This window comes from Vitis riparia, chromosome 8 (assembly GCF_004353265.1).
Source record: "Vitis riparia cultivar Riparia Gloire de Montpellier isolate 1030 chromosome 8, EGFV_Vit.rip_1.0, whole genome shotgun sequence".
Lineage (NCBI taxonomy): Eukaryota > Viridiplantae > Streptophyta > Magnoliopsida > Vitales > Vitaceae > Vitis > Vitis riparia.
Window position 1 is genome coordinate 20188456 of NC_048438.1, and position 18690 is coordinate 20207145.

Genomic DNA, 18690 nt, shown 5'->3' on the forward strand with positions numbered 1-18690 from the left:
AATGTCTTACATGTAGATAGAAAATGGCCAAAGACCTGAACAAATTAACAGTCTCCACAAAAATGCTGGATGGCGAAGTTTTGTCGGTTGGGTTGAAATGTAACATCTTCAACTGCCCTCTCTTTCCTTTTACTATTTGATGAAGGAAAGGTATAGAATACATCCAAATAAGGGTTATAGAACCCTACAGATGAGGAGAGGGTAGATCGCTCCAAGAATAGCACTTAAAAGTGTAGAAGATCAACCAGACCCAATAGAAAACACATTTCTCAGGCTGCAATGTAGGTGTAGTATGACAGACAAGCTGGGTAATTTAAGTTCCGAATTGGATCTGGAATTTCCAGTAGTAAAGTGAAGGTGTTGGGCAAATTAATATGCCATACCACCATTGAAGTAGGACCACTGCTTTGTCCCACTGTTTGGAATTGTTAAAACAAAATGCAAGATAAGGTGTAATAACACCATTTGACAATTGAATCATGAGACAGCTAAAATGGAAAAAGATAAATTCCTCACATAACTGAAAACTAGTAACACAAAATTTGGGGGTCCGGCCCAGTAAAATCTGAAATACAGTCACGGACATGCAAACTAGGATTACCACAAAATTTGGGTTCTGCCGAACAAAATCTGAAATACAATCCCCGATATTCTAAATCAAACAAATTCCAGAGCAGAGCATGTATCCTAGTAACTGAGAAGTTCCTTTAGAAGACAAGCTCATGAGGTTTCATGCCTGACTTGAGAGAAAATCTTGCAGCCAGGTATACCTTCAACTCGGGAACTCCCTCAATGGATGCAATCAATGAAGCATCAACAGCCTTCTGGTCATCTTTCTTCTCCTGCGGGAGATCCTTCTTTTCCTACAGTTTGTCAGGAGGTAGAAAATCAAAATTGGGTTCAACAAGCCAAAGAAAACTATAAATCTTCCAGTGGAGATAAATATATGTGAACAAAGCATAAGACTCACCTCCTTCTCTGCCTCAAAAAACTCTCCCTCTCCCTTCTTCTTCTTTTGTACTTCCTTGGCAAAGTACTTGTCATCAAACTTCTCCACATTGACCTTGGAAATGTCAACCTTTGTGGAAGTTGCAATCACATAAGCTTGATTTACACGCCTTAGAGGAACACCATTAATCTTGAATGGCCCTGTTATGACTCAAAAAATCAGCATTAAAGAAATTGATATAAAACCAAACGGGATGAGAGCAAAGCCTACAGGTTGAAGAGGGTAACACGCAATGACACCAATCAAAATCATTACTAATACATCCATACAGTAAGCATGTTTTTTCACAAGGCAAATATATCAGAAGGTTTTGCTAGAAATTTTCTTCTATAAAGGGACAACCAGAACAAAGATTCCACTGCAAAAGCAAGGAAAAACTCAAATTAGAGAGCATTATATATTGCAAACCCTCCTCTTCCACAACTATTCTTTCTCTAAAAATGAAAGTTGTTAACTTCCTGTATCACAGAGGTCATTCATAAACATTATAGCACATAACATGAAGTATATTTATGTCAACAAAAATTGTAAATGAGTGATCCAGAGTGTCTTCAAAAGAATTAAAGAATTTGTGGAATATGTGTATATATCTACACACACCAATCATATAAGACACGCCAAAAAATATTATTATAACTAGCAGTACATGTTGGTTTTATACCATGGGCACAACAAGGCTCATCTAGCCAATTTTAGTTTGCTAATAACAGAGAGTACTTTCCCAAGAGGACTCTCCAAGATTATTAATAAAGACTTGAAAGGGTATAAAATCCGCAAAGACAGTGACCTCTTCAAGAGTGTTTGCTTTCTATGACAACAAATGAATATCCGTATTTCAAAACTTCAAGGAGCATCATTAACTTTCTTTTATTCTGCATGATAGTGTTCTAGACAAAGTAGCATGTCAGCAAGTCAGTTGTATATGGATGGTCAGCATTGTTGTTTGGATTGGGCTCTTTACAAAGATGAACACAGTACATAGCTAAGTGCACCTAGACCCAAGGCACAACCACTTCCTAGTTATGGTGCCTTGTTTGCCAAGGCATGCGGCTTATTGAAGAGGTGCACCTCATTACTCTACTTTTCCTTTTTAAACTTGAAATTTCTAGTTGCATATTGAAATTTATATAATTGGATTACTTTTTTGTTGAATGCTTCTTTCAAATGTTTGGAATCTCAAATTTCCTATTGATTGGATTAAATTTTGGATCATATTTTATAAAATCGATATGCATCCTAGGTCAAGTTTCACTTTATTGAGACGCACACCTTGTGTTCCGCCTTGCACCTACGCTATAAGAGACTTTTGCGTCTTAGGTATGCTGCACCTTTTAAAACTATGACAGTGTTTTGGACAAATTATAATGTCAATAAGTGCATTAAAGATTGAAATGTGCAGCATATTGAGAGTGCACACAAACAACGATTATCCTGTCATGCCAGCAAAACTGCAAAAATTTGAAGATAAAGAATGTGAAAGCTATAAAGGCAGTTTACATGCACCACTTCCACCAATTTTAGTCTGAAACTTTAAAATGAACTAAAATGCTGAGCCCCTCATCATGATTTGGCATAAATATCAACAGACACATGATAAATTTCAATTTTTTGAACAGCATGCAAGAACTCTCTTGAAGGATTATCCTAGTAGCCTTTCCCAAAAACGGATATGTCAGCAGAACCAACATGTGACACACAAAATTAAACATGCTAAACAATTAACTCAAATTTTGGGGCATTGCTGGGGATACCAGAGGAAATTATAAGAATCATCTACTGCTGGGTGCGCCCTCATTCCTTCCTCGATTTTAAAACAAAATTACCATCAATTTCCCATTAATCCTAACCACGTCAGCCATTTAGAGTGTCCAGTAAAAATCAGACAATGGGCATAGCATTTCAAAAATAAATAAAAATCTATCACGGTATCACCCTAAACCAGCTTCTTAAAAGGCTTGTACTGAAGCCAGACTCTGACATCATCTAATAAAATATGCCATTAAACACTACGGCTTATACTTGTCCATTGAATTTCACAAAGCAAGTGTGACGACATGATGCCTTAATAACAGGCATAATAACTCATTTTCAGATTATTTTGACAAAAATCATTTTCTGTAAAATCTCCATACACCTTTTGTAACAATTTGTTTCTCTAGTCCCACAGCCAAATAGTTCACAGGACATTATTTTCAGGACCATCCGTTATGTTCTTCTTTTTCCCCGGAAATAACAGTCTTTTTTTGCCGTGAAGGCACGGCGCTGATAGTTGAAATGATTTCGGTACAACATGAATCCTTTGCACTAAAACCTATGACACTTAATTCACATTCTTTCAATTAATCCAAAACCAAATTCAGACATCTGGTTCATTGTACCCGTGTTCCATTTTCAACACTATAAAGAACAACACCAAACGAAAAAATCATACTACATAACATCAAAATAAAAGCAAAATATTCAAAATAATTTCCAATTCAATCGCAATTGGCCTAAAACATTGGGAAAAAAAAATAACTTACCGGTAATCAGAAGCAACCCGGATGAGAGTTGTTTCAGAAAAACAACTCTCTTCCCTTTAAACCTCCCAGCCAAGATAATCAACACCGTTCCAGGTGTAATACTTGCCCTAATATTCACCAAAAGACATAAACACCAAATAAAAAAAAAAGGAAACAAACAAAACCAAAACCACAAAAACATATTTCGAGAAAATAATCGAAAGATCTGAAAACAAGAAAAAAAAAAAAAAAAACACCATAATTAGAACCTGAGTTTGGTCGGCTTGGCTTTGTGCTTATTGATCAATGGCTTCTTGACATCATCGGCCGGGTAGAACTTTGGCAGCTTCTCCAATGGAGCTGGAGCCACCGGCTTCTTCTCGTGGCAAGGGAAAACACCGCCGTTTTTAGCCTTGATGGCCCAGAGACCACGCTTGTGGTACATTTTCGATCTAGAGAACTTGCCGACGCCGCGAATCAGATCCGGGTTTCGGCTTGTTCTTGGGGTTTTCCTTGGTGCCATCGCTGCGGCTCTCAAGCCTCTGTCTCAGCAACTACGGCACTGTTAAGGAGACTCTACGAGAGGCGTTTTGTAAACCCTAGACGCCTTAAGAGGAAGGACAAATATAAAAAATATCCAACGAGAGTTCTAAAAATGTCGATTACACTCTTTAAGCTTTCTAAAATATCAATCACACCCCTGATATATGTGTAGTATATATATCAAAATATTTTGAGTTTCTGAAATATCATCGACGCCCTTGGTCTCCTTATCGTTTAGTCATTGTCCATGGACTCAGCCCACCCATTTGGTTTGCTCAAAGAAAGCCCATTGGGCTGAGGCTAAATTCATTGACAATTTGGAGAAGTGTTTGTGAACCTAGCGTTGATGTAAATGAGTCATCTTATTTTAATAATTAAAAATATTATTATTAATTATTAAATATACTTTTGCCCTTTTCCAAAATATTTTGACTTCACTATTAAAATGAGCTAATTGACAATTATTGGCCCAGTTATTATAGCTATGAAATTAACATCTGATTAATGGAAATCTCAACATTTCACTCAAATTTGTGTCATTTAGATGAAAAATCATTAAATTTAAATGGGATCATATTACTTCTCAATATTACTATACTATTACCAATTTCAATAACTTGAAAATTTCCATAGTAACCTGATTATGAGTAGGTTTGAACCGTGGATAGGTTGGATAGTGAAATTTTTTTGAAACTTAAGTTGAACTAGTTTGAGTTTAGTAACAATCCATGACATTTTGTCATCTTTATAACCTTAAATCTCATTATAACATTTTTTTATTATATTTATCTTCGTTTTCTCCGTCATTAACATGTAAATGTCAGATTGTATCATTACCTTTTTAAAAATTTAGAAATTTCTAATTGCAACATTCAAAAGTTACAAAAATTAATTATTATAAAAATATCATTTTTAATACAAGGAAAATGAAAGTTCTCATCATAAGAAACTACGACAATGATACTAACAGAAAAAACATCATCCCCCAAAAGGAATCATATGAAGATAATATAACTTCACACTAAATGCAACTCTAGTGTGAAGTTATGGTCGTTTATGCCGCAACCCAGCCGCTAATGATCGAAATGGATATCATGGTCGTCAATGGTATTGTTTCTATCACCCCTCTTTGAATGATGTATTAGGTTTTGCATAAATTTAGTTGCTAATAAATTCAATTTGTGATTTTTTTTTTTTTTTTCACTTTTAGATTTTTATCTTTCATTTTAAACTTATTAAAGAACAAAAAAAATCAATACACCAAGGACTCAACTCAAACCACCTAACTTCACTTGAAACAATACAACAAATCTAAAGCAAGACAAGGTGAAAATAAGGATTATGTCTAGTTGCCTTGTCTCACCCCATCCCGACCTTAACCTAAGTCGCATATAAGAAATTCCTTTTACCATAAAAGGAACATCGGAATGGGGTGATCCATCCAAAACCTACCTTCTCCATGTAACCAAAGATTGTTTCTCGATACCCTACCACCAGCCGCATCATGGAAAAATCCTAAACAAGAGTCGAGGCCCAACTTAAGCTAGGGCCTGGACCTTTCAGGGGATGGATGGTGTATCAGGCCAATCTAGCCCAATATCGTGGCAACCCCAAACGACTCAGTATGGTATGCTTCATAATTGGGCCGAGCCAAGCAAGAGGTAACATCCTGTCTAAGAGGCCCTGGGCCCAACCCAATATTTATCTTTGATCTCTATGTTGCATACTTGAGAATATGATCTTTGTTTCCACAAGGCAACAATCACACAGCCTCTGGTATGAATTAAATAGAAGAACTAAACTTGTATGGACCCTATAAGTCTGTGTTTTACTAATATCACAGCTTCTGTTAAGTTATCATTTCTTAAATAATGAATGATTATTTTATCCATAATTTAGGAGCTTAATGTACCAAAACCCAACCGTCTTACCTAATATGAAATGTCAACCTCTACCACTCTATTATTTTTCCTTTAGTCGTCCAAGCTATTGGATCTTAATAGAGCTATTAAAAAAGAAAAAAAAAAAAAACTCAAAGCAAATAAACTATATAGCTTGATGAAAAAAGTAAAAAATAAATTAGTCAATCAAATGCTAATGAAAGGTGATAGAAAAATTCAAAGCTTTTCTTAGACTATTTAAACCTTGCCTCTATAGTAAAAGACTAGTGTTAGGTTTTTCTAGCGACAATCAACACCTATGTCACATGTGTGTATATGACTATCACCACTCCCATCTCCCCATTAATTTTATGGGAAAATATTGAAATTTCTCTATCATATATTATATTATATATAATTTGTGTTTTTTTTTTGTCGGTAATTAACTTAGAGTACATTTGACCATGTGCTTTAAATACAGTTTTCTATTTTTAAAAATTTCTAATATTGTTTTGTTATTGTTTTAAAAAAAAAACAAAGTAAAATATAAGATATTTTTAAAAAAATAAATAAATATTATTTTTATTAGTTTAAAAAATAAAATAAAAATATGTGTTCGTTAAATAATGTTTTCTTAAACTTATTTTTTATAATTATTTTTAAATTAAAAAATAAAAAATAAATTTTAAAAATAAATTTGAAAAAATATGGTGAAACAGACCAATCACTTTTTCTTTTTTTAAAAAAAACTCTAGACTTTATTCATTCAACCATTTTATACAAACATATCTATGCGTGTATCACCTACCCCCTTTTTTTTTTCTACATTTTATTTTATTTGTTTCTCCATCTACGTGTAAATAATTCACATCAATTGGTCAATTTCGGGCAGTTTTTCAAAAATTTTAATCAAGGGTCCATCCCTCTTCTCTTGCCACACAAGCTTCACATCCTTTTTTTTAAAGAAATATATTGGTGCGTGGTGGAAGGCATCTCGAAAGTTGAAAACCCAAAGATTTTAATCATTGAATAGTCCAAAGAATCGACAATTAAATTTTGAAAATGACATAAAATATATTTTTGAATATTCAAAATCATTTAAGAGTGGCATTTGAGGTCATCTTTGGGCATATGGGAATAGAAAAGGTGTGCCGTCAACTTTCTTTTAAGAGTCATGGGCAGTTTCCATGCAACAACATCACAGCCACATGGGCATTTGACTCAAACAAAAACAATAGAGTTTGTCCTTCTCTCCCTCTCCCTCTCCTTCTCCCTCGTGCGCCCAATGCCATAGAGAATTAAACAAGCTTAACCTCTTCCTTCAATCAATCTCAGTCAAATATGGCTGCAGAATCAATCATTAGTGCCTTAAATTCCTTAACCCATGAAGAAAATCAAGAGGGTAGAAATACCCGAGGAGAAAACAAAGAGAGTTAGATTACTCCTACTGTTTTGATTTTCATCTATTTTATTTGTCTATCTATACATCATCCCTCTGTGGAAGCAAAGTAAAAGATACATTAAAGGAGTTGCTAGTACTAAAGGAAAAGAGTACTACTCTAAACATATGAAGATCAAACTAGGGTTTTTCATTTTCTCATTCCTGCCGAGGGCGAGCCATCCAGAGAGAACTGAGAGCTCGGAGGCGGTGGAAATACTCCGCCATGGCCAGCAGACACCTTGCCGCTTGTCGGGTGGTCAGGACTTGCTGCAGCCTGTGAATAGTCTGGTGCCTCAGATTGTCCGCCTGTAAGATTTTCATTCATTTATTTACCAGAAATTAAAAGGAAAAAGAAAATCAGAGCTCATTCATATACTATTATTTTCATAGGGTACATTTTAACATGAATGATACATCGACTACAAATCAATCACCATCCTATGACTTTATGACATGTTTCCATTGTCAAATGCACTAGGGGAATACAAGGAAACCAGACAAGGACGTGGACGTGTACGTGTATTTTACGTGTTGGGCAGGGTTTTACCAAACCCTAAGTTTGTTTTTTTTTACTAGAAATTTGATAGGAAAAACTCTCATTGTAGCCCATGTGAAATGTATCGATCTAGAACTTCATCTAGTACTGTCATTTTCTCCCGAGTCAACTCAAAACTCAGTGAGTTAAGCTCAAGATTTGGAACACGAGGTAAACCTTGTATGATCATCAAGGTCTGGGACTCATAGACCTTTCAAGTCAAACGGTTGCGACCATGACATCACATGGCATGGGCATAGGCGAAAGAGATTCATAGCTGTGTGGTGCTGCCACGTGCACAGATCTAGCACATCAGGTGAATCTCATGCTGGTGATTTTCTCATCCTATCTGCCCTTAACAATGGGCTTGAGTCACTCACCTAAGCCTCAATCACCGTCAACCAGCAGATTTAGAAAACGACTTGAGCACTTTTTTTTTTCTTTTCTGAAATATCAAAATACAACAGGTGCTATAAAAAATTCATGGTACTCTAAATTTATAGGAAATTTCTTGACACTAATTCAGGACTACATCAAATTTGGTTTGTTGATCAAGAATTTATGTATAAAATGTAAGTGGTGCTTGGGTATAGGTGGATACCCAGTAACCATCGGTCACCTAGAATTGGAGTGGTTCATGAATCTAAGGATTGGAGTAGGTTCCCAATCCAGTTGTCTCGCCTTGATATATTATACACACACCAACTCTGAAAAATAGTATTGAAATTACATACCTGTCTAACAAATCCTTCAAGAGTAGAGAGTTTGTTCATGGCAATAGCCATCTGACCCATGTAGTTCGCCATGTTAGGAGGCGCGCTCAGTGAGTCTGAAGCTATGGTGTCTGAGAGAGACTGATTCAGAGCTTCAAGCCCTTGAGAGAGAGCTTCTTCCGCCTCCTGGGTCGACTGCTGTAATCCACATATCCCCAAGATCTGTTGCTCCGTTAAGGGCTCAATTTGGTTCAGAATGATCTAACACCACCACACGTTTACCGCACATAAAAACCATTACACATCTCAAATTCATGGAGGAAAAAAATAAAAGAAAAAGAAATTACATTTGAATTTTGTTTTTCCACACCCATAGAATCCGAGTTAGGGTTTATTTATTTACTACCAACCAAAGGAAGGACTGAGAATGAGAAAAACGAAATCAAGAGAGACAAGACATGGAAAGTGCACTCTGAACACACATGCTCTAGACAGTAGTCGTAAGAGAGATAGGCTTTATAGAATGGATGAGAATATGATCTAACCCGAACTTATAATGGAAAACTTCTTGGTATATCTCACGTACGTCATTCATCAATATTCTTTGAGGGATCTTCTTGAAAGGGCACGACAAGTTGGTCCGTGACTCCATGCAATAAGCGTCTTATATACCTTGTGGAGTATCTCATCATTCTTCTACATCTCATCTAAATTATCCTTTTCTTTTTCAATCACGTAAACAGTTAGGGGCTCACTCTAAAGTTCTAAACTGAATAAATATATGGAGTTGGGTGTTTTGGAGCTAGGGTTTTATTTTTTCATAACTAGGGCTTGGGTGCTTAAGGGCAAATATAAATATTGGTAATGTGTTGAGGGTTAGAGTACCTTGATGACCTCTGATGGGCGGAAACCACCCATCCACATGAAGCAACGTTCGGCCGGAGTCTTCCACATGCCCGAAACAAGATGAAAGACATCGGACTTGGCGACCATGCTCTTGAGGTTCATCATCCCATCGAAGTGTGCTATGCAGTTGTCCACGAAGAGGCGAAGCTCGTTCTCGGGTAAATGCTCTTGTACTGCTGCTCGAAGATCGCACATGAGGCGGTGGTGCTCCTCAAGCCATCTACCGTATTCCATGTCAAAGACGGCGGCATCTATAAGGAACGACGTTCAAAGGGATTAGCCGAGGAAATCCATTTATATATCTCTTCAATAGATTCAAATATAACAAAGAGCTTAATCAATTAGCTTTGGAAATGTACCTGAGCTCAAGTTGGTCACAGCCACAGGAGCATTCTGGTCTCCTCCTCCTCCTCCTCCTAAAAGTCCTCCACCAGTGAAAATTAGGCCCTAAAAAGAGAATCCAACCTATGAGTTTATACATGTTTTTCATGCTGAAAATCTGATGGAAAAAAAAATGGTTGTTTGTAGGCTTTTGTTGTCCAAGAATCTCACTTGAGCTCTAGCTCTTTGTAGTTCTTGTTCCAGCTGTGTGAGCTTGATCCTGCTGGACTCTAGCTGCTGAACATAAGCCTGCAGTAGAATAAAAGTACAAATGGAACCCAGATCATGATTTTCTGCTGTTTGGACTTTGGATAGAAAGAATAATGATGACTAGCTAATTTTATCTGGATTTACCTTTTTTCTTAGCCTGCTTTTCCGGGCTGCCTCTCTATTCTGAGCAAGTCTTCTCAGTGTCTACTTAGAGAGGAAAAAAAAAAGAGAGAGAGAAAGAAAGAAAGAAAAGCACTTAACATTGTTGAAGAAGATGCAAATAGATGGATGTAAAGAAATTGCTGTGGAAATGGAGCTAGACAAGTAACCGCCACCTTAGGGTCTGGCGTTTTGGGTCCTTCCTGCTCTGAACTCGATGTTGGACCTTTGCGGTTTCCTTCGCGCTGTCATAATATTCCAAGCAACAACATTCAAATATTTAGAAAAGAGGAAAAAAAAACAAAAACAAAAACAAAAACCCGAATTAAAATAATCTATCCTACCTTGACAGCCTTGGCAGGTTGATCAGGCCCAGAAACATTAGCATCATTTTTTGGGTTGGCCAACTCCATAGATGGCTCTGATGGTCTCTTTGAACCGCTGGTTGATGGAGAAACCAACCCTAGACTCGCCTGAGAAGTACAAAACAAACCCATATTTTTCATTTTTACCTTAAAAAAAAAAGCTGAGAACTCAAGGGCAAGAAAAGAAGTATGTGTGATAACAGTTACATACCTTTATTGGTGGTTCTACGTGCATAGGCTGAGAGGGGAAAATGTTTAGGGTTGGAGGTCTGATATCTGAGTTATCTGGAAAAAAGAAGAAATTTTGAAAGCATTAATTGCCCTGAAAGGTGAAACTAAGCTCATGAAAGAGAGAGAGACAAGGAGGAGAGAGACACAATGATTAAAGGAGAAGCCAAGTGAGGAGAGCTGTGAATGAAAGTCTTGGAATCATCATGCATTTGTAGCTCTCTGCCAGCCAAAACAGAAAAAAGAAAGAAGAAAATAGAAGAAAAAGAAAGCTGAAAAAACTGATCCCATCTTCGTACCCTTTTCAGTACATACATAACTCTCAACAAATTCTTGATGATCTTTGGTTTGTTACATGTCATGGTCTAAATCCCAAATAACAAGAAATAAAGAAGGATTTCGGAAGAGAGGAAAAACAATTTTTCTTGGAATTTGGATTTTCTTCTTTCCTCCCCTCTTCTTTCTGCAAGGATCCGGTCAAAGAAAGTACAAGCAGATTTAATCTGTTGAACATGCTTTTCCTGTGACCCAAACAACCCTTTCCAAAGAGAATCTCCCAGACAGGAGCAGAAAGTTAATCAAAGAAGAAAATCCCTTATAATCTCTCATGTCTCAGAATTTTAAAACCAAGAGAAAAAAAAAAAAAAGAAAGAACGATAGAGAGAGAGGCGCTCACGTCTTTGCTCTTGTATAGCTGAAGGATCATGCCCATCGAGATAGAGAAAAAGGGCTTGATCCAATTCTCCTAAATCATAAGCTCCAGGGTCTTTGCTTCTGATGACACCAAAAAAATTCAACACAGGAAATTAAAATTTAAACCACAAAATTAAAAACCAATTTTTTTTTTTTCAAACATTCAGGCTTGTTGTGTATAAAATTAATACAAGAAGTTTCCAGGCATAGCTGATGATGACGATGATTGCATCATTCCGTAAGACATCTGATGATGATCCAACACTTGCTGGTGCTGCTGTTGCTGCTGCTGTTGTTGATGCTGTAATTCTAGGTGGCTCGTGTGGTTGGTGGGTTTATTAGCTGTCGCCATGAAAGGACTCACAAGAAGCTTTGCTTCTATTTCTTCCTCAGCAGCAGCTCTTGAGAACCTCATTAATGGTGAAACTGCCTTGAGGTGTGTCCAGTGCAGATCATTTCTAGAGATAAAGAGATAGAGATAGAGAGAGGGAGTCGGTTATGGGGTTTGATAATAAGAAGATAAAAATGAGGGAGGAAAAGGGAGAATAGAATTCAATGCAAATGAAACAAACGACAAAGCTTTTTCAAGCTCTCTCTTTCTCCATCTTTTCTCTTTCTCTCTCTCTTCACACAACCGGACGACTTTCTCCAAACCAAATTTTCAGATAAAGCGGTCTCAAGATATCTGCTTCAACTCCCTCCCTCTCTCTCTCTTCCTCTCTTTCTAAAACCGCTCCATTCAGACAAACCGCTTTTGGAATTGACAAAAATGGAACCACCCCGGGTTGAGATTCTATGGAAACCGCCTATGGCTTCCTTGTCCAACCTTCTCAACCTTCAATTACCGAAATGCCCTCCTTTCATTTGGAAATTGGATTTTCATCCTCCCTTTTTCTCTTCATGCAAATTAAACCTGCACGTATTTGATGGCGGTGGCTTGGTTTTGATGCGGGTGTATAACACTTTAACCAAGGAGGATAGTTTAGTCATTTACAAATTGAAATCACACGTAAAAATGTCATTCATCTCAGTCAATTTGTCCTAGGTTAGACTCTAATTACATTGATTATTCAAATTGTATGATCATATTGGACTGAATCCAATTAAATTAAAATATTTAGTGAATATTTAATAGCATACATATTTGAATTTGGTAAATAATTTGTACTTCATTTAAGAAATGTTGCTTGCATGATAAGGACTTGTAATAAAACAGTTCTTAGTTGGTGATTTTGTTTTTTTTGTTGTTCTCCTTTTACTTGTTACCCTAAATAATAATAATAATAATAATAATATTAGAAAAAATCTTTTTCGGTTAACAGGTTTCAATAAAATCCTTTATTTTAATTATTATGAAGACTAATTTGGTTTCCCGTCCAATAATAATTATATCAAATTATTTATTTATTTTAATAGATATTTTTTACTGTAGAAAATATGGTGTAAGAGAAAATATTGTTCCACATTTTAATATCTTTATATATTTTACTAAAGAAAATTATAAAAATAAATGGTGGATTCAGTGGGTGGACCGTGTGGGGTATAATCGTCAATTAAAATTTTGACATTGTTACACGGGCAGCTGTCGGCAGAAGAAAGTTGACTGAAGACACGTGTCAGCGAGAAGTTCTGTCCTTATATGAAGGCGTTGAGGCAGTGGGACCCATAGCCTCGAGTAATTAGTGACTAATTACGAGTAGCATACGGCTGCGAGCTCCGAGCTCTCTGATACTCGGGGGTTTCAAGTGGGTCCCACTGGACCACCCCCTCCCAGCCCTGTGATTTTTAAATTCATTAGTTTTTGTTTTCAACTACTCTGAAAAAACAACGACTCTGCTAACAGCAAAGAAAATGATGTCAAAAAATATTCATAAAATATGTGAGTTGTTATTTGGGCACACCTCCATTCTGCTATTACCCTTTCCATATTATACATATATATATATTATAATGTTTCTATGATAATTATTTTGGAAAATAAATTTTTATTATCTAAAATAAAATAATAAAAAAACATATTTGATAATTAAAAATTAAAAAATAATTTTTTATTTTTAAAAATAGAAAACCATGTTGTTTTCATATCAACTACTTTCACTTATTTTTTAATACTATTTTAAAATATAATTATATAAATATAAAGAATAATTAAAAATAAAAATTTACATATTAAAATCATTTCATATCCTCTGTTTTATAAAATATTATAAAATTTGCAAAGCCTAAAAATCATCTACTAAAAAGAATAAATGCATACTCAAATTGAATGGAATTTTAGGAAATTAAACACTTTTTTTGAAGTTTAATAAAAGTTTCTATATTTATTTAGTTAATTTTATTTAAAATAATTTATACTTTTTAAAATTTAGTATAAATTTAAGAAAATATTGTTTACTGTTGAAGGTCTATTTATTGAAGTTATTTATTATACAAAGTCTATTTTTAGTTGTGTAATAAACTATTTTATATTTAATAAATATTTTATATTATTAATATAATCCTTTAAAATTTATAATTTTAACTTCAACTTCAACTTTCAATAGAAATATAAAAGCAAAAATAATAATAATAATAATATTATTTGTTATGATTTATAATTACTAAACTGCTAGTTTTCTTAAAAAATTAAGCATATATTTCTAAATACCCTTCTTTACACTTAATCTCATACCAACATGTGAAAAAATACCATAAAATTGTAAATTAGGAAAAGAAGATACCGAACCCATGACACCCCTCTAAGTCAGGCTTTGATGGCATGTTGAATTACAAGTTTTTTAAAAAGTTTTAATTTATTGGATTTGAGCTTAAAATCCATATCATGCTATTAAACAATAATTAATTAGAATTAGAATAGCAAATAAATCAAATCCATAGAATTGCAGCTTATGATTGGTGAGGATAGATGAAATCATGAAGTCACTTTCATGGTGAAATAAATGGTGGGTTTCTAGGGAAAGCGATCTTTCTAGAGTTGCTCAAAGGAGATCCCATTGCAAGAAATCTAGTGAGAAGAACAAGAAAAGGAAATCAATTTCCATCGCTATTGCTTTTGAAAAAGTTGCTTTATTCAGCATAGTTTCTTTTACCAGTATCAAAGAGAAATAAAATTTGAACACAATCCAAGGAAAAAGGGAAAAGGCCAAGCAAAGGGGTATATGTATTAGTAAGAGTCATAAATTAGATTTTGGAGTTCTAAAAAGATCTTCCTCTGATTATACTGACCAGGAAGCATATATTATTCTCCTTGTTTTTCTCAGTTTGTCTTGCAGCACTTTTTCCCACCTTCCAAACACAATTTTATTTACTAATAATTTTCTTCATCAAAAGTCATCTTCTTCATCCTTTCCTCTTTTTTTTTCCTCCATTTTTGGGTGATCCATTTGTCTTCATTTAGAAACCTCCCCCCCATTAAAAACAATTAACCTCAAGACTCTATGGCCCAAATGGAAATCACTAGTCAAAATAGAGATAATGCTAAACAACATAATGCCATCAATTTTCCCAAGAAAATATCACCCCCTTCCATAGAATTTACTGCATTTTCTTCTACTGCGTCAATGTGGGGATTTTCCAAGTCAAGTGTGCGTTTCACCTACCAAAACCTTATTACTATTATTGTATATGGCAATCCTCCAAGAAACTTTATTCAACTTGTAATAATACATGAATCTTGTATTAATTGTGTATATAAATGCATATATTATTTCCATTGACTAGAATTTTTTTGTTTTGTTTAGTAAATGAAAAAAAAATTAAAAAATTAATACAATATTTTATTTTTATTTTTTTGGGTAGTCTCATCACCATTGCTTTGTGCATATTTGAACACAAGGTGGTTAGAAGAATTTTTCTTATTTCAACTGTCGTGATCAAAGAAGTTTTTTATTGTCTAGATTATGAATAAATAAATGGAGGACATTGGAAAGTAGGATTTGAGTTTGATTAATTAATGTATATGTTTTGTTTTTGTTCCTCTTGGACCTGAGCCTGGCTTCAACCTCCCACTCTAGGAGGCAAAATATTTAATTAGGAAAGAAACAAACTATTTGGATTAGGTATATCAGAACACATCCACAAAAGTAAAATATTTTAATAATTATATGATTTAGGCCTTCTTAATGCCATTCTAAGCATGCTCTACCTTGGGTTTCCACCAACTCCTCCCATTGGCTGAGTCCATATTTCTATAGCGAAAAGCAACAATATATTAATGTCAACTAGAACCCTAATTTAGAAATTATGGTTTGATCTGCAACCCTTGAATAAAAATGTGAGTAGTCTAGTTGAATAGTCCAAGTATAACATTTTTGTTACCTATTCTTATGTGAATCTAAGCCCGACTTATTTATTGAAATCAAGTAAACGAATAAATATCTATTGTTTATGCTCAAATGTAATATCCCACATCGGAATGAATAAGTAACAACGGATTAGTGGAATGAGGGGTCAAGAGACAGATAGGGGAGATGGGAATGACCTATCAATTATTGGTGACCTTCCCTTGAACTAGTCATGGAGATTTTAACTGTGTTGTTTAAGTTCTAGAATTCCATTTAGTTGGGGGTTTCAACTTGAATGTTCTAAAATATGGTGCGAGTTCATCTCTCTCGACCAGTTCAGGTTCAAAGGAAGGGTGATCGATAATGAATAAGTATTTATTGTTTTATATTCTAATGTGATATCCCATATAAGATATATGCATAAATTTTTCTTAAAGTGTATTTAGTAGTGATTGTAAAAAACATTTTTAATATTTTTAATACTTCAATGATAAATTTTTAAAATGTTGAAAACTTTTCTTAAAATTATTATCAAATGGGTTCTTAATCTTATTGACGAGTTTTAAAGTTATGAGTATCTTTTTAGGCCCAAAGTAAACTACAAATCATTATAATTTGTATTAAAATCAATCATCAACCACCATTAATTGCTATAAACTCCTCTTAATTCGATATATATCAGATATATAATATATATAAATTCCTCTTAATTTTATTGATACATTTTAAAGTTGCGAGTGTCCTTTTAAGCCCAAAGTGAACTACAAATCATTATAAATGTTATCAGAAACAATTCTCGATCAATAATGATTAATATATATATATAAACTTCTCTTAATTTTATTAACGAATTTATAGTTGTGAATGTCCTTTTAGGCCCAAAGTTAACTGCAAATCATTATAAATGGTATCATAATAGATTCTTGTGTATATATAAATATATATATTAATTACCTTTTTAATATATATAAAGATTAAATTTATTTATGTCTCATAACATCTAATGCTTTACTCATTCAAGGAAATGGATGCAGGCCTACAATGTCTTTCCGGTACCATATCCCTCTACATGCATTAGAAAATTTAATGTGCTGGTTGATGTAGGTAATCTCTTGATTCCTACAATATGAAAGTCAAAATTGTATTCAATAATGAAATTTGAGCATGATAATATAAAAGTTACAATTTTTTAGTCACTTAATGTTGGCCCTTTAACTCCCCCATGGTCTATTGCTCTTGCTAGATTCTTTATGATGTCTGATTGGTGATTTTTTTTATTTGCTACCTTCAATTTGGTTTGTTGGTACAAAATTCATTAGGTCACCCAATCTTGTTGGCGACTCTTTAAATAGCAAAACTTGTTCAAAATACTACAAACCCACATAGATGGCACTACTACTAAAATATATAAAAATAAATAAAAATTAAAAATAAATCATTTTTTAAGGGCAGTCAAATTTGGAAATATACATATGACACTTTCAAAAGTAGACATGACTAAAGTAAAATAATAATAATAATAAATAACCTCATAAATCACTCTTCTTCTCTATTAAAACCCTGGTATTTTATTAGGGTTTGTATTTGACAGCATAAATCTTTCTAAAAACCCTAATATTTTATTAGGGTTTAGTGTCTGTATTCAATGGATCAATCCCTCTCTACATTGAAATGTTTTTGTTCTGACTAATTATTTTGTACCATGTGATCAATAAAAGGCTTTGGGCAATTATTCTTGAATTGACTATTTGAAAATAGCATTTGGTCAACTAAGGGCATCTTATTAATTAGCTGAGTATATTGCCACGCCCAACACTTCAACACAACTTATTCAATACACAACTTACATATATATACATCTGATTTTATTTTTATTTTGCTATTTTCTTTGAATCAAACACAGAAGATTTGAATAAATAAATAAAAATACAAAGGAGCTTTATGGAAAAAAATAAAGATGCTCCAATAAGAGTTTTTTTTTTTAAATATATATATTTTTTAATTGTGACATGATACTGTAAAAATTGAATGATTTCTTAACACATATTTTAGTAATTTTTTATTTTATGCTTTAATTAGAAGTTCAAATTAAAATTAAAATCAATAATATTATGAAATCTTTATTAAACATGGAATAACTTACTTCATAAAGCAAAATAAAGCTTTTGGGGAAAATAAAGGTCTAATTAGTAATTGTTTTACAAAACAATTCTGAAAATTTGATTTTTGATTTTTGTATAATAAAAGTTTGTTTGCAAGTCTAAAATATTTTTAACTTATTTTTTAATATTTTTAAAAATAAATTTGATATCTAGTGTTTCATTTTTAATCATTTTACATGTTTATATGATTATTTTTTAAAACGGTCTTTAAAAAACAAATAAAAATAATAGAAAACAATTAAAAGATGTTTTCTAAAAACATCATATTTTTTATTCTTAAAAACAGAAAACAAAAAATAGTTTTTGGTTGCCAAATATGTTTTATGTTTTTTATTTTGGAAAATAAAAAATTATTCTAAAAAATAATTTATAATATCTTTATGACTTTTATATTAAATAACCTTAAGTTATTTAATAAATGAGTTTAAAAAAAATTGTTACCTTTTTAAAATTAAATTCAAAAGTTATGTATTTTTATGCATGACTATTTTAGACATATAGTTTTGATTTGCTATACCGATTATATTTATTTATACTAAAATTATTTTTAAATTATATAAATTTATAATCTATTTAATAGTAGTTTTAGGAAACGTTTTTAACATTTTTATTACTTAAAATTTTTTATCCTTTAATTATTAGAAAGATTAAAAACTCTTTTTACAATCACCATCAAACACA

The 18690-nt window shown here is 33.3% G+C and overlaps 2 protein-coding genes across 3 annotated transcripts; both read right to left on the bottom strand.

Moving 5' to 3' along the window:
• Positions 1–494: 494 nt before the first annotated feature.
• On the bottom strand, positions 495–4109 carry LOC117920338 (60S ribosomal protein L6-1-like). Its single transcript, XM_034837798.1, has 4 exons — positions 3780–4109; positions 3532–3638; positions 971–1149; positions 495–863 (listed from the first exon to the last, which is right to left on the bottom strand). Exons 1-4 carry the CDS (start codon positions 4031–4033, stop codon positions 708–710), a joined length of 696 nt encoding a protein of 231 aa, XP_034693689.1. The 5' UTR covers positions 4034–4109; the 3' UTR covers positions 495–707.
• Positions 4110–7275: 3166 nt separating this feature from the next.
• On the bottom strand, positions 7276–12311 carry LOC117919834 (bZIP transcription factor TGA10). 2 transcript variants are annotated; one of them, XM_034837098.1, is made up of 11 exons: positions 11756–12311; positions 11548–11645; positions 10855–10928; positions 10623–10751; positions 10455–10523; positions 10264–10323; positions 10081–10158; positions 9888–9975; positions 9508–9779; positions 8644–8883; positions 7276–7680 (listed from the first exon to the last, which is right to left on the bottom strand). In XM_034837098.1, exons 1-11 carry the CDS (start codon positions 11977–11979, stop codon positions 7531–7533), a joined length of 1482 nt encoding a protein of 493 aa, XP_034692989.1. In that variant the 5' UTR covers positions 11980–12311; the 3' UTR covers positions 7276–7530. The 2 variants fall into 2 exon arrangements, with proteins under 2 accessions (XP_034692989.1, XP_034692990.1); XM_034837099.1 differs by lacking the exons at positions 11548–11645; positions 11756–12311 and adding an exon at positions 11021–11515.
• Between the last annotated feature and the right edge of the window lie 6379 nt (positions 12312–18690).

What these genes read in the sequence shown, in the direction of transcription:
- LOC117919834 (XM_034837098.1), bottom strand. Translation starts at nt 11,979, where the DNA reads ATGAGGTTCTCAAGAGCTGCTGCTGAGGAAGAAATAGAAGCAAAGCTT. An exon ending in GCTATGCCTGGAAACTTCTT is followed by an intron (nt 11,646 to 11,755) that starts GTATTAATTTTA and finishes TGGTGTCATCAG; the next exon opens with AAGCAAAGACCCTGGAGCTT. An exon ending in ACGTAGAACCACCAATAAAG is followed by an intron (nt 10,752 to 10,854) that starts GTATGTAACTGT and finishes TGTACTTCTCAG; the next exon opens with GCGAGTCTAGGGTTGGTTTC.
- LOC117920338 (XM_034837798.1), bottom strand. Translation starts at nt 4,033, where the DNA reads ATGGCACCAAGGAAAACCCCAAGAACAAGCCGAAACCCGGATCTGATT. An exon ending in GCCAAGCCGACCAAACTCAG is followed by an intron (nt 3,639 to 3,779) that starts GTTCTAATTATG and finishes GGTGAATATTAG; the next exon opens with GGCAAGTATTACACCTGGAA. An exon ending in TTTTTGAGGCAGAGAAGGAG is followed by an intron (nt 864 to 970) that starts GTGAGTCTTATG and finishes GACAAACTGTAG; the next exon opens with GAAAAGAAGGATCTCCCGCA.